At 31.3% G+C, this 14,499-nt stretch overlaps 1 protein-coding gene across 12 annotated transcripts in view; it reads right to left on the minus strand.

Annotated features, from left to right (window-relative positions):
- The window catches only part of LOC133195464 (tubulin monoglycylase TTLL3-like), a 32,185-nt gene extending 20,169 nt beyond the window's left edge, over window positions 1-12,016 (minus strand). For 6 of the 12 annotated variants that reach the window (XM_061331305.1, XM_061331312.1, XM_061331304.1 and 3 more), the window contains exons 1-6: window positions 11,406-12,016; window positions 9,471-9,557; window positions 8,522-8,675; window positions 4,168-4,266; window positions 2,001-2,027; window positions 1,014-1,082 (exon numbers count right to left, since the gene is read on the minus strand). In XM_061331305.1, coding sequence (XP_061187289.1) covers window positions 1,014-1,082; window positions 2,001-2,027; window positions 4,168-4,266; window positions 8,522-8,675; window positions 9,471-9,557; window positions 11,406-11,861 — 892 coding nt within the window. In that variant the 5' untranslated portion in view covers window positions 11,862-12,016. Of the gene's footprint in view, window positions 1-1,013; window positions 1,083-2,000; window positions 2,028-4,167; window positions 4,267-4,540; window positions 4,580-4,852; window positions 4,939-8,521; window positions 8,676-9,470; window positions 9,558-11,405 lie in introns of those variants that run through there. The other 6 variants (XM_061331308.1, XM_061331306.1, XM_061331307.1 and 3 more) reach the window with 6 other exon arrangements.
- Between the last annotated feature and the right edge of the window lie 2,483 nt (window positions 12,017-14,499).

Consider the following 14,499-nt stretch of genomic DNA (forward strand, 5'->3'; position numbering starts at 1 on the left):
TGTAATTTTACCATCTACATAAACTTCAAATTAAATTTTTATTAGTATGGTTTATGCTTAATAAACCTGTTATTGTTTTTCTTGTAGACAACTGTTATATGTATAATGCAAGGTCACCATTCCGAATTAAAGCAAAATGAACTGATTAAACAATATAATTCCAGTGTTATTTGCCAATGTTTTTACCCTTGTACCTTTGAAACAAGATTGTAAGTTGTTATATAAGAAACGTGTTGGTCAATTCAACATCACAGGTTGATGAAATAATAGTTCAATTAGGTAAAATGAAATGTTAAAAGGAGAATAATTTTTCCTTATAAATGCATACTTGTCACTGTACAAATAATTACACAATTACACACAGTTTCATAGTTCTGTGTCTGTAAATGCAAACACTTTAAAAGACGATGTCTTCCTTTTATATGAGCAATATGACTTCTTTTCTATAAAAGAATGTTTTCCGTATCTTTTTAATCAAGTAAAATTGTGTTGCAATCAAAGAGATTGCTTTTTTCAGCCTAAATTATTTTACTATTATTAAATGTTTTCCTACATAGTTAAAATTGCAAGATATATAAAAGCATATATATATATATATATATATATATATATATATATATATATATATATATATATATATATATATATATATATCAAAATATTTTATTTTAAAATTTCATTTAAATTTACACTTGCTGAGATTTTCAACAAAGCTTAGTTAACACTTTTGAAACATATTATTTGCTTTTAAAACATATTATTTACTTAGACTTTAGTTAACACTGAAGTTTCCATCTGTGGTATATGCCTTTCAAATATGTTTGAACTTTTTTAACATGTTAAGTATGTACATGGATATGTATGTTTAGCATAATTATAATGCAATTCTACCCATGGCATTATTACAATACAGTATGAACCACCATATAATTGGTTTTTAATTTTGTTTTGTGACAAATATGACAGTTATTTTGGGAAATTAAAACACAGGTTAGGGTTCTTCCAAGCTTTACCTCCCTGGCTGTTTGACGGGGATTCAGAAATATCGGGGGTCCCAGTACTGGTGCCCCCTTCTTCTGGAACTTAAACATAAAACAAAATCATCAACCCACAGCAACCTCATGCATAAATCAAAATTAAAAGAAATTATGGTTAAAATTACAAATTTAAGGAAAAAATTCTCATTTTTGGAGAATAAAACATAAATTGTATCTATATTGATGATTATATATAAATGATTTTTTGTAAAGATAAAAGTCATTATCTGAAATGGTTTTATAATTTGTTCTTCCGCAATTAAAAATTGAGATTATAAATCTAATTACAAGATTTCCACTGTAATAAACCTTTCAATATATGGATACCAGAACTGTTCTGACTATGTTTGAGATGAATTTTGAGGTCAGGTAATGTATACTCTTTCAGTTGTTACATGAAATTAGTAAGACATTTTGAAATGATTCTTCTAAACCTAATTACAATAACGAAAGATAATTGACAAAGAGCTAGCTACTCTAAAGATCATGCTTGTTATATGAGTTTCTTCCATTTCTCAATTAATCTTGTAGGAAAATTAATTAAAACAAAATGTTTTCAGTTAAATGTTCTGAGAAGAAATTGTCCCATATACATTTGATATTTAAGATAAACACTTATTATAAGTTATTATTTATTATACTCAAATTTGTATGTCACATGAAAAGAAATATATCTTCAAAATCTAGAGACAGACATTTTTTCTTCACAAACCACAAGCATTTACAATTTAGAGCAAACTTAAATTTCCATGCAGTTAATTTTGAATGTTCACTTAGCACATTACATATGTAGTTTACATAATATATTCAGATGCATGCACACATTTACAAAGACTGCAAATAAAACTGAAAATAAATTTTTGAAAACAAATACAGCCATTTAAAAAGTCGATATCAACATTGCCATGCATAAATATTCCAAGCTGTTTGACTTCTATTAGTATACAACAGATATTTAAATACCCCTTCGTCTTGGAATATCTTTATTATCTGTAATAATATTTATTATCTGTGTATTGTTTGGTAGATAGACAGATAAAAAGAATTGTCAACACCCCCTTTGTAAATAAAACAAATTAAATGCCTCCAACAATACAGATATCCTGAACAAATTGATAAGAAGTTAAAATGCTTAGGTTTTTAGTTATGTTGTTGACATTGTTATGCAACAGTTCTTTTACAAAGTGGGTCATGTAAAAGACCCTAATATTTTGCAGTATTGTAATATTAGTCAATCTTTTTCGAAGAAATAAGGTTTAACAGAGGTGTAAAGAAAATAAGTAGGGGGTCCTTCTTCAAATATAAAGTCTAAAGTAGAAGCATTTAGAATTCCTCCTCAAATAGAATTATTAACAACTCATACTTAAAAATAAAGTCAAACAAAAGTTTCTGGATTTTTATAAAAAATTGTTCGAAAAGTGAAAAAGCCGCTTAGTGAACAGTATACCTAAATCTTCTTAGAAAAAATCCAACCAAAACAAGGTTGAATCAGATTTTTTAAAAATGTGATATTTTTGCACAAAAATTAACATTAAAAAATAATTACAAGAAAAGACTCCACAAAACTGTCTCTTACATTTAATTGCATAGACATTTTTTGCAATAATTGTTTTTTATATTAAAATGATACCACATATAGTGATTTTCCATGAAATTGTTTTATTTTATTATCAAACAAACAAAGGTTGAGTATTTCATCTCAGGCTCAAATTTTGACTAAAATTACTAAATGCAAGTGCTTTTTTTTTTTTTTTTTTAGAAATCAGACATGTTATTTAAAGAAATTGGAGAAAGTCAGAACAAGAGGTCAGAATTAAGAAATATTCCTGTCTTGGATGTATATCTTTACTTTTTACCATTGTTTACTAATAGCATTCCAAGTTTCTAATTTTGAATGTATAATTTATAAATCGTTTTTATTTGTTTACTTTTTATAAAAACAAAGATATTTATTATAATAATTCCACCTTTATTCTTGGTTAAACAGCAAACATTTTTTGTCCATTTATTATTTAATTTATTATCCCAAATAAAAGACCAAATAATAATATTTAATAAATATTAACTGATTAAATTTCTTCTTAAATTAAAAAGTAATGTCGTCAATTTTTTTTTAATTAAAATGTATTACACTTAGTTAAATAAAAGAAAAAAAGAGCCAAAAGTTTCATCAAATAAATATATACACTTTTCAGAGAATAAAAGCTAATTTTACATGTTGTATCCTTTTTATAAAATTTGTTGTTTTACAAGTTGCATATAAGAATGTCACTTTCACAATTTCAGATCTAGATACACTGGGACTTTTAAAACTGATAATGTTTCCCATTGTCAAATCGGGTTAAGAATTAAATATCCTAGCTAGCTTTAACAATGACTCTGAACATCACAAAGAGATACAGTCTGAGACATTAATCCACACATGGCACACATCTTGTAGTTAGGTAGTATGTCAGAACCTTGAATTTAAGTTGTTCATTACACTCTCAGAAACAGAACTCAAGCTTCAGACACAATACTTGTATGTAAGGTATTAAAGCACTACTGTGTAATAGGTGTAGTATAAGGACCTGACTGAATAAAGGCTATATTATTAGGACTATGTTGCATCTTACAGAGATCTTCCAGTTAATCATACCAAATTTGACTACAGGACTTAATAATGGTGGCATTTTTTTTTTTATACTTTTTTCGAGAACAAATTTCAAAACACTTCTCAAGTTAAAAAACCATATTAGCATCCATGGCTGACTATACCTGAGGGGCTCCTAACACAGAAACTGAATAAATATGTACCCAAAAAGGTCTCAGTACCATTTCACTAATACTGTGGATTGTAATGTGCTTATACTTGTATCATAGCAAACTCTAAAAATGTGACATAAAATTGCATATTTAACATTAGAGCAAGTGTTAGCATAGAAAAAGTCAGATCCATAAATTTCACTGAATATGATCAATTTGTCATAGTGCATGTAGTGTTTTATTTTTTTAAATCAAGTGTTTTAGGCGTACATTATTTTACTTTTTGACAACAAATTCAAACCCCTAGGCCCAAACAATTGATCAAAATGTTGTAACAGTCAGTGGTTACTGAATCTCCACAAGGGGAGGGGGACTAAATACCTACCCTCAAGCTCCGAGATGACCTTCCCTTTGTGCTGATTACTGCCCAGTCTGGTTTTGTGACGTTTTAGCACCATGTCGTTGTTACTCTGAGCGTAGGGTCCTAAAAACAATTACACTGCAGATTAAGCATCTACTGTTGATGTCTTTTTTTTTCTTTTACCTGAACTTTAATGATTAAATTCTAAAATAATGCTATGACTGTTAAAATAATCAAAACACAGCATTTTATGTGTGTTGGCTCATATATAGAACACATTTTGACTAATTATTACCATTTATTATATCTGCTTATTTACTTATTAAGGTTCTAGTGGAAGTGATCTGTGTCATTAAGTCAGAAATCAATGCAGTTTCTTTACAAGTCATCTACATACATCAATTAGATTTTCTATGCATGCTGTGTCACTTCCATGGTATCCTTCACACAAACATAAGCACGTTCAATAAATTCATAAAAATTTAAAATGTTCTTTAGAAAACATCCATAATCTTTATATCCAATCTGGTTCACTCCTAAATCTACCATTGCATCAAAAAATCACTTTCTCAATTCAAATAAATATTAAACTACTAGACACCTGCAGTCTATCATGTTTGTATGATCCAAATATATCCAGGTATGGGGGGAAAATAAGGCTTAAATTTTCCAAAACTGACCAACATTTGATAAGGTGTGCAGGTTATACCTTTATTTGTGGAGTTGTTTTTCAGACGCCTTGTCAAAACCATATAAACATCGCTCGTAGGCATGGGTCGATATGGAACAGTAAACATTTTCTTAAATTATTTCTCTTTAATCAATAATAACCATCCAAGAGATTTAAACCCCACTTTCAAAAGGTAATGAGCATACTTTTCATAGATATATGAAAAGAAAAGATTGCACGGAACACATTCAATCTTCTGTATTTAGTACCAGGATAGGGATTGTTGACTTATCATTGGGATTATAAGAAAAAATCATTATAAAATGCAAATCACAGAAGTACGTCAGTCTATTTAAATGTCTTTTAGGAAGTTTTCCTTTTGCAGACAAAAACAGCTTGTTTCCTTGCACATTGTATATTGTTCATTACACTCAATGAAAGTGACAAATAAATAATGCTTCCAGTCTGCTTTTTAAGTCTTCCTTGGAAACAAACACATCAAATCCAATCACACAAAAAATATCTGCAGCTCAATTGAATACATCCATTATCCTTTTACAGTTTGTATTATTTGTAATTACAGAATAAAAATCCAATGTAGGGACTTAGCCAAAATACTATATATTCCAATGTAAAATTATAGAGAGAAAGCCTGGAACATAAAATATATCACATAACACAGAACCTTGCCACTGAATGAAAAGATAGCATTAATAATGAATCAATACTCCTCACAGATCAGGTAACCAGGGTACCCAAGCACCAGTAGAAGATGTGTATGGGATCTTAATTACTGGTTCACCTTCAATGCACCAATGGGAAATCAGTCCTAGTTATTACCAGTAATAAAGGTTATACACAGTGTAAGAATTAGATATATAAAACAACAAATAACTTAGCCTGGATACCTGGATCAAGGAATCTGGAATCTGCCTGGATTAAGGGTCTGGAGCTTAGATATTGGAACCAAGGTACCGGGGACAGGTAAGGAGCTAAGGAGACTAGAGCCTCAGACATTTGAAAAGAGTTATTATAAATCTGGATCCTGTATTCCTGGTCACCTGAGTTACCTTGAGCCTGAATACCAGAGCTGAGTTACCTTAAACCTTGATACCTTAACTGAAGTTCCTTGAGCCTGAATACCAGAGCTGAGTTACCTTAAACCTTGATACCTTAACTGAAGTTCCTTGAGCCTGAATACCAGAGCTGAGTTACCTTAAACCTTGATACCTTAACTGAAGTTCCTTGAGCCTGAATACCAGAGCTGAGTTACTTTAAACCTTGATACCTTAACTGAAGTTCCTTGAGCCTGAATACCAGAGCAGAGTTACCTTTAACTTTGATACCTGGGTCCAGGTACCTGGAGACTAAATATGCAAACTGAGGTGTCCCAGGTCTAAATACTGAAACTAAAATCATTGTAAAAAAGAATTATAGGCAAGATGTTTGATCTTAAGTCTTTGGATCACAGACACCTGATGTATCACTGAGTTCACCTGAATAAATAAGCTGAGACACCTTGACTGAGTTCACCAGAATAAATAAGCTGAGACACTTTGACTGAGGTATATCCTGAATATCAAGCAATTTCTCCAATTTCTTTTTTAGAAACAAATATGATTTATAAATTAAGTAGAAGTGAATTCAATAGAAAAAATATATCCTTTAAATATGATAAACACTTAGAGAATGGATTTATTACAAAAGGTTTTTTTTTCTGACCACCATCTCTTTCCAAAAAATTGAACTCTTAAATTTGAGATACATAGGAACTAGAACATTAAAGTCACTTTGAAATAATTGTATCCACTGTAATGTTTTAATTGACGTGAACTGCAATTTAAATCCCAGTTATGAGCATTGAGATATTTTTTTGAATGGCTAATTCTGTAGTGAACAAGGGATCATTGTTGACTGTAGTCCAGGCCTCGGTCTCTTACAGTCACCACTTCTAATGTGTTAAAGTTTCCGATACTTCACAATCCAAGGTTAGTTAATACCATAATCTGAGGAATTAAAGATATTTATTTGACGTAGTAAATTACTTATAAACCTGCACTTGCAACCTTGCCATTTCTACTCCAACTTGTATATGACCTGAAATCTGAGTTAATTTCCCTTATGATGCTTAGCTGTTTAGAGCTAAAGATTGAATTTTATTGCTTAATATAGATATTAATACAGATTTGATGTTATTTTCTAAATTTTGGTATATAATTACATGTTGTTAGAGCATTTCAGTCCAATATATTATAAAATATTATATATATATTATAAAAACGTGTTTATTAGAAACTTGTTTTAACTGAAAATTATTAAAATTACAACTTTCAGGATGTGTTTGATTGACACGTTCATTGCACTTTCAGGAAATAAAATCTTTTTCTTAATATTTAGTAAAAGTGGAAAATTTATTGTGTATTAATGAAAAATATTTAAACTGTAATCCAAAAAATTCAGAGTAGAAATGTGAGAAAGCAAAACTAACTCACCAGTATTGTCAGTCCGTGCTCAGTGATGTGAGCAAAGTAAACAAATTGAACACAACTGGTGAAACATAAACATTAACAATAACAGAGCTCGAGCCTGTGTTTTCAAACACAGAAGTTTGACGTAATGTTATGAAGAATATTGTGGTCATTGAATTTTAAGAATCAAGTTCAATTCATTAAACTGAAGTTATTTTTTTTTAATAAAAATGGAATTTTACAATTGTAAACAAACATGCAATGCAACTGTGTCCAGATCCCTTTAAGACTTCCTTATTTTAACAAATACAGTTGCCTTGTTCAAAATAGAACCCTCAACTTACAGCAAGAATTTACATTAAAATTTAATATAACTTCAAAGATGTGATGAACTTCAATATTCTATTTCATCATTAAGGTAGTTTATTCCTAAGGTTCTGAAAAATCAGCATTAATTAGATCTAATTAAAAATGCTCACAAAATTCACTAAGTAGCATACCCATGTTATTGCTTTAAAGTTCATTATTATATGTAGTTAATCGCATTTGCACTGTGGGGAAAACTTTCAAATCTCACATATATTTTCAGGAACCGTGGATGAAAGCACAAATAATGCATTTTCTAATTAAAAATTGATCAACCTAACAAGTATATTTTAGGATTAAAAAAATAAAGGTATCCATGCAAGCATTCAGAAAAAAATGCACACTCTAAGCAGCTCTTCATACTTGTGCTCTGGTATTAACATGATTAAGTTCTTCTAGTAATTTCATTTGTTACGTAACACACAGTAAAAAGCATGTGATATTGCAAGATTATCACAGATCACTTCCAATTTCATTTCATGCTAATAGATATTGGTATAAATTTTTTGTACTTTAATGGGATGCAATTATGTCTACTTTTTATAAGACCGTCTCTAAGACATCAAAGAACCTTGAATCATTTTAAGATGCATAAAATGAAAATTATTGCATGAAAAAATTCCAATTCCAAGCTTCAATTTTCGGACTTATTTAATTAAAATAAATAATAATTTTAAGAGTTATTACTCCTTGCTGGGGAGCAGACATCCTTATAAAATATGAATACTGCAAAATATTAGATCCATGATTTAAACATGTAAAGACAGATTAATTTGTGAAATGAAGTCTATCAGTAGCAGCTGATACCAGTCATCTGAACTTTTTTTTTTAAATTTAATACTTTTTAAATACAGAATACAGCTAATTCCCTCACCATCCAGGATTCTCTGTAGACTAGGGGACACGTTCTTGCTGCGGTTTACATCCTTTCCATCACTGCTCTCCTGATCGCCATCTTGTCCTTGACTTTTGACCCCATCTGATGGCTCCTCTGTAGAGTTATTATTGAGATCCCCCTCTTCAACTCCCTTTTCAAAAAATGGTTGAAAAAGTAAGATTTCTGAATTTCAATTGTCTATGCAAAATGAATTAATATCAATGATTATTTTGTATACATATACATAGGGTCAGTATCATGGGTGTAAGGAAGATTGGGAAACAGAGTTCAGTAAGAAGCATGCATGATAACATGCAAAAACATGCATTGACAAGCTTCCTGAAAGAAATGTAAACATATACAGTAAAACTCGAACACAGATATAGTGAATTTATAGATATAGCGAACTTTTTTTGCAATCCCCTGCAAAATTCTCAACAATTCCTAGTAAAATTTTTCTGATATAATGAACTCGGATGCAGCAACATATTTGTGGTTATAGTGAACCAACTTTGTGTCCTCTAGAAGTTAAAAATAATGAAATTTACATCTTTTATCATGAATTTTCAAAAATATTGAACTGACATTAATTTTGTAAGTATTTTTATTTGAAACTCAATTCATCCTTGAATCCCAAAGGTAAATGTTGTATTTTATACAACTTCCCTGTCCCTATAACTGAGTTTTACTGTAGATTTAAAAGAAACCCTGGCTCATTCATCAGAAAAAATTAATATATTAATTTTTGCGACAATGAAATTGATGAAATAATTGCATTTTCCTTTTTTAAAGATGTACCAATAGCCTTATTACTGCAGTGGTGTGTGAAAAAAAAATTAAATAAAATTGAGTAACGCACTTTATTAATTTTTAAGTTTAAAATTAGATGAGAAATGTGATATCAGCTGATGATCAGCTGACTTTGGTTGTACTGTAGATCATTTACCTCTTTTATTTTCTTGTATTTTCTGAGTTTACTGACAGGAGAAAGTCGACCATTATAAGTGGAGAAGTGGATCGATGCTTGTTCAATCTGTAATGTACAGCACCACAGATAACAGCTAACTAATATATAACAACATGTTAAGTAAGTGGAGAAGTGGATAAAGTTCACTGTAATGTATAGCACCACAGATAACAGCTAATATATGACAGCTAATATATAACAACATGTTAAGTAAGTGGAAAAGTGGATAAAGGTTTGTTCACTGTAATGTACAGCACCACAGATAACAGCTAATATATAACAGCTAACTAATACATGTATATAACCATGATAACTACGTGTTAAGTAAGTGGAGAATTTGAAGTGGATTGAGGCTCAATATGTATATTTCTATACTAGATACTTTGAAGCTATTACATGTTAGAGAAAGAAAAAGGTGTTCTATTACTATATACACATGCACCTTATCATGCACCTAATTTTGATTAATAAATTTTAATTTGATTAATTGCTTAATTATTGAAAACTTAAAGAAAAAAAAAAGAAATGTGCATTTATATTTTCTTTCTGTCATCTTGACACTGTCAATCACACAGAAGTATTAAAGCATTTCTGTATATGGTAGATATAGAATTGCCCCTCCTCCGAACATACAGACTATAAATAAGATATCTCAAACTCTATGGGACCAAGCTTAAACTTTGAGATATAAGCTAAAGGATTTGAAATAATGAGGGTAAATAACATTAAAAAAATTCAACATGTTGCTAGCTCAGGTATTTGAGATGCTAATTAAAACCAATTAAATATGTTACATAAAAGAAGCTATATAGGCTAGATGGTAGAACTTAAATCTTATAGTTATACAGACACACTGGGTAGAAACATCAGAAATTGTGTGAGGCAAATCTAATGGTTACATTGAAACCAAAAAATATACACAAGCTAGCAACTTTCATTTAAATTGTACGGACATCACAAATATATATATAAACAAATTCAAAACCTGGCTATATAGCAGAGTTCTGGCAAAGTTCTGCAATTTATCACTGGTAACAAATACATGTATGACCAGGGACTCATATACTAACGGGATAGGCAACTCTCGCGATATCTCATAATTTGCGGGATTTCGTAAGTCAATTTTAATTAAATATATCTCTTTTGCTATCAAATATTTCAGAATAAAACCTTAATTTATTTGTCAAAAAATCATTGAAGATTTGTTGTTAGCACTATTTTAAATCCTTATCTAATAGAAGTAATTACGTTTATCATGTTTATTTCAAAATCAGTACATGTCCCTGATCGGCCTTATTTCCGAGAATTCGCAGATTTTGGTGGTTGTTTACTTAATATTTAAATTATTTTATAATGTGTGCTTTAAAATATTAAAAATCCATTCCTATACACAAAAGGAACAGATTACATTAATCAGAAAACAAGCTTTTTACTGGGAATAAACGTAGTTTGAAAAACTTGCAATGTTGTTTGTGATGTTTTGGGTATTTAAATAAACATGGTGCTGAAGGAGTTGCCTATCCCGTTAGTATACAGGTCCCTGGTATGACTGACACAGATGCAAGAGTTTCATTAAATTTTACATTTTAAAAACAACCCCCCCCCACCCACCCACCTCCAATAACAAAGGGATGTATGTAATGTCCTTACAAGAAAACTGTTATACAACTGTCTGTTAACGCGATGTAATTCCAGATTCCTCTGACTTTATCCACCTATATTCTGACATATCACAATACAAAACTAGTGGTTAGACTAAGAGGAATCTCGGCACGGATTTATAGTAAACATAAACTAAACATGCAGATATCAGTCACTCAAAGTATAATCCATAACTATTTATCGACAATTTTTCGTATTGCATGTATTGCATATAAAATACTGTTTAATGGTCAAAACTGTAGAAACACTTACATTCCTCTTTTGGCGATCTAAATGCTGCTGCTGTCTTGCCATAAAATCTGTTCCAAGATTTTGAACAATTTTTTGGCTTGCAGTACTGACTTTAGGACGGAAAGTAAATATATTATCATCTAAATACACATCCGATTTCGCAGTCATTTTTCCTGTTCGTAGGTTGTAAATAGATGGTTTGTTTACGTTTTTCTCTGTTGGTTTTGGAGACAAACAACTTTCACTTGACGTGTCGTGATCGTTTGAATCCTCCTCTTTCTCTCCAAAAATTGCACTTTTATCTAAATTTGTTGGAATAGGCGCTAAAGGTTCAAGAGTTCTGCATTTTATGTCTCGCATAAAATGAGGAACATTTGAATCTAAAGTTTTCAAACGACGATTTGCAATTTTTCTACTTGTTTCACTGATCTTTGGAATAAATGCATAGCTCCTACTGGCATCTTCTTTTAGTTTCATCCTTTATCATGTCTGGTTGATTTTGTCAGCCATGTTTGTGATAGTTGCATCAAAAAAAAAGATTACCTCCTCCACTACATAGTGTTGGCGTACACCGTAACTATGGAGCCGCCATTTTCTTCCCCCAAATGACAGTCTCGAAACAAATGGACAATTGATCTTTCGTCTATATATTTTTTTTAATTACTTAGTTCTTCTAATCAGTATTTTCAGTTAAAATTTATGCTTAATGATTATAGAATATAATTATATTTAAATGACAATATATCCTCGAGGAACCTATTTCGGTTAAATCAAAGTACTGATAGTACTGCTATCTAAGGACGTGTCGCCCCCATGAAGACTTGCGCTGAGCCCAAAAGAGCTTTTGCGCTTAGATGTTTCGCGCCGCATATAATCTAACAGAATATTATCTATAAATTTAAAGATATTGCTATGTATTTACACAATGATATGTTGACGGTGCGACCGTTAGGGCGAACGCAGATCTTATACATCGTCTCTTCAAACCGCGCGTGACATTTGGTAGTCTTGACTCTGACGTCACATGACGTCGTACGTAAGTTGCATTACCAAATCGAAGTCTGAACAGTGCTAGTTTTAATGAAGAATGTTTAATCTACTGTTTTTTTCTGCAATATCCATAAAATCACTGTGATATGGAATTCCATATACGACAGCCAACTGCTTACTGCCAACTGCTCACTGCGTACGGCCAACTGCTCACTGCTTACTGCCAACTGCCACTGCTCATAGGTGATATTGCCTGTTTTGTTATCTTTTATATCTTTAATACGCATGCTTAATTGAATAAACCCTATGATAGATTACAATAATAACAGAAATTGGCGGATTCAGGAATTTTTAAACAGTGCAGGCAAGGAAGGAATAAATAGGAGGAAAGAGTATTCCCTCTTAAATACATACAATACATCTAATTCCCACATTTCCTTGCAGGCAAATAATTCAATGGATTTTTTGACCGGGGGAATATGAAAGGCTTATATACGTCAGAAAAAAATGGGGGGGGGGGGGGCGGGGGGCAAACTTTTAGTAGGATCTTGGGTTACATTTGTTGGTATATGCATTTATATCAGAAGTACTAATAAAAAATCATTAAGGCCTTTTACTCTATGTAAAAACAGTTGATCTCAGACAAGGAAAAGCAATTTCATTGCTGGGGGGGGGGGGGGGGCAACCCAACATAATTCCCTTGACAAGGAATAAAAAATCACAGGTATATGTATAGTATATGTTGGAAATTTAGTGCCCCACCACCACCACCACCACGAATGTTTGTACAGATCTAACATTAGCCATTACAACAATTTACATAAGACACATATAAAAATTCCCACACATATGTACTTTTCCTAGGGTAAAAAGAAACACCGAAAGATATCACTAGATATTTTACACTAGGCAAAAGTTATGTTATAACTTTTAGTAATATTTCTAGTATAAATATATAATACCAACAAATGTTACTCAAGACCCTTCTAGAAGATTGTTCTTTGTCGTATGTGACCCTCCCCCCCCCCCTTTTCCCCCGTCAAAAAAACTACCAAATTATTTGTCTGCAACGAAATCCAGAAATTAAATGTTTTGTTTTTAAGAGGAAATGCTCCTTCTTCCGATTTACTCCTTCCTGGCCTTTAAAGTTTAAAAATTCCTTAATCCGCCAAATTTTGTTATTATTGTAAGAATTACGCACGCTTACTCTCGATTCCCGCCTACGTTTTCCATCCATTTAGTTCAACATAAATGGCAATTTGAACATTAAAACTTGTTTGAATGCAAAGAAGAGTTCATTAGTATTAAGTACTTATTTTAGAAAACAGTGATAAAAAGTTAATTGCTTTTATTTACAACTTCTTTTTCATAAGGGGGTAGAAATTTTTTGTCAATTGAAATCAGGCTGAAAACATCACCAGATTTTTAAATACTCATGAAAATGGATAAATGACTCTTAAATTTCACCGTATGTTTAACTTATGTAAAATTCAACATATGAGATTGATAAAGTGATAAAGACAAAACATTTGGAATGAATAAAAACTGGAAAAAAGGATTTGTTGTTTCGCGAGGGAAGACGTTTTAAAAATACATTTCCATTTTCCGCTAATTTCTGTAGTGAAAATTGTTCTCAAATTAAAGACTTATATCTCTTTGTTTTCCCAATTATGTTATGTTTTACATTCGCAAATCGTGGGGAGGGGGGGGGGGAGGGGGGTCCGGACCCCCCCTCGGAATTTGTAGAGTTATTTAATGTATATATATACTTTACCAACTAAAAGTGACCTTGGACCCCCCTCCCCCTAGAAAACGCGGATCCGTGTTTAGTTGGTATGAAAAGTCATAGATATGAAGATATGAAGCATAAGAAGTCAACCCCCCCCCCCCTCCCCCGAAATAGGTTTTTCACGTTCAGGAAAGGAGTTTTTTTTTTTTTTTTTTTGTTTTGTTTTGTCTTCTTGTCAATAAATTTCTGGGTTGGATTTTTTTTTACTGGGGTGGACCCCTCCTGGAAAAAATTCCTGGATCCGCGCCTGGTTTTATGAAAATTCACATAAATATCAATATAAATATGAAAAATTTATTCAAATATGTGTGGCAGTTGGCAGTAAGCAGCTAGCAG

Source organism: Saccostrea echinata, unplaced genomic scaffold, assembly GCF_033153115.1.
Source record: "Saccostrea echinata isolate AGI-Se365-2 ecotype Australia unplaced genomic scaffold, CSIRO_AGI_Sech_v1 ptg000029l, whole genome shotgun sequence".
In the NCBI taxonomy this organism is placed as follows: domain Eukaryota; kingdom Metazoa; phylum Mollusca; class Bivalvia; order Ostreida; family Ostreidae; genus Saccostrea; species Saccostrea echinata.